Source organism: Penaeus monodon, chromosome 22 (genome assembly GCF_015228065.2).
Source record: "Penaeus monodon isolate SGIC_2016 chromosome 22, NSTDA_Pmon_1, whole genome shotgun sequence".
Lineage (NCBI taxonomy): Eukaryota > Metazoa > Arthropoda > Malacostraca > Decapoda > Penaeidae > Penaeus > Penaeus monodon.
In genome coordinates, this window is record NC_051407.1 from 9,750,078 (window position 1) to 9,750,827 (window position 750).

General features: G+C 48.1%; 1 protein-coding gene across 1 annotated transcript in view; it reads right to left on the reverse strand.

The window, feature by feature from the left end:
• The window catches only part of LOC119586926 (phosphatidylinositol 3-kinase regulatory subunit alpha-like), a gene marked incomplete in the record, with an annotated part of 97,204 nt that overhangs the window by 5,051 nt on the left and 91,403 nt on the right, over positions 1-750 (reverse strand). The window contains 1 exon segment of the mRNA XM_037935655.1: positions 44-290. Coding sequence (XP_037791583.1) covers positions 44-290 — 247 coding nt within the window.

Below are 750 nucleotides of genomic sequence, written 5' to 3' on the forward strand. Positions count from 1 at the left end.
GAAATAAAAAAAGAGTAACATCCAACGGTCAAAGAAATCTTACCCTGGCAAAACTGTCCCTGATGGATGAAGCCTCTCAGAAAGCGTCCGCACTTGTCGCACCGATGGAGGTCATGGAAGGAGTGGTTCCGCAGGTTGTGGTGGGAGGCCGGGGTGTTGCAGTCGCCTCCTCCGACAGCTGACGGAGTGCCGCTGTCCCCGATGCACAGACCGTCAGAACATTCATTCTGAAGCTGGTCGATGCACACCAGAATTGCCTTCTGGTGAAATTCATCCTTGATACCCATAGTCTGCAAATGAAATATCAATAAGTTTCTATTGTGACTTTTAATGAAGGATGATATTATGTAATAATATAAATGTTAATCAGAAATAATAAGAATCGAGTTCGTGTTCCTAGATACCCCCAATAACCTTCTCTACATAAAAACTCATCTAAATGCCTATACCTGAGGCTTCGGTATTCCACACGAATAAGCCCGTCTCGTCGGCACTGGAAGCTCGAACTCCACCTGGCGTTCAGACAACTCTATACCTAAACCCTGATCTATCTCACAGCACTCGGAATAAGCCTCGGCCTTTGAATCGATAGCCGAATCAACGTCAAGGCCTCTAGCCCTTACATAATCGGGAGACGACCTAACCCAACCCGAACTTCTGGCGGGCGACAGGCAGTCAGCTGTATCCAAATCCGACAGCTTCAGGCACCACGAGTCCCCATCTGACCGTGTACTCGAAGAGGCCTCGCTT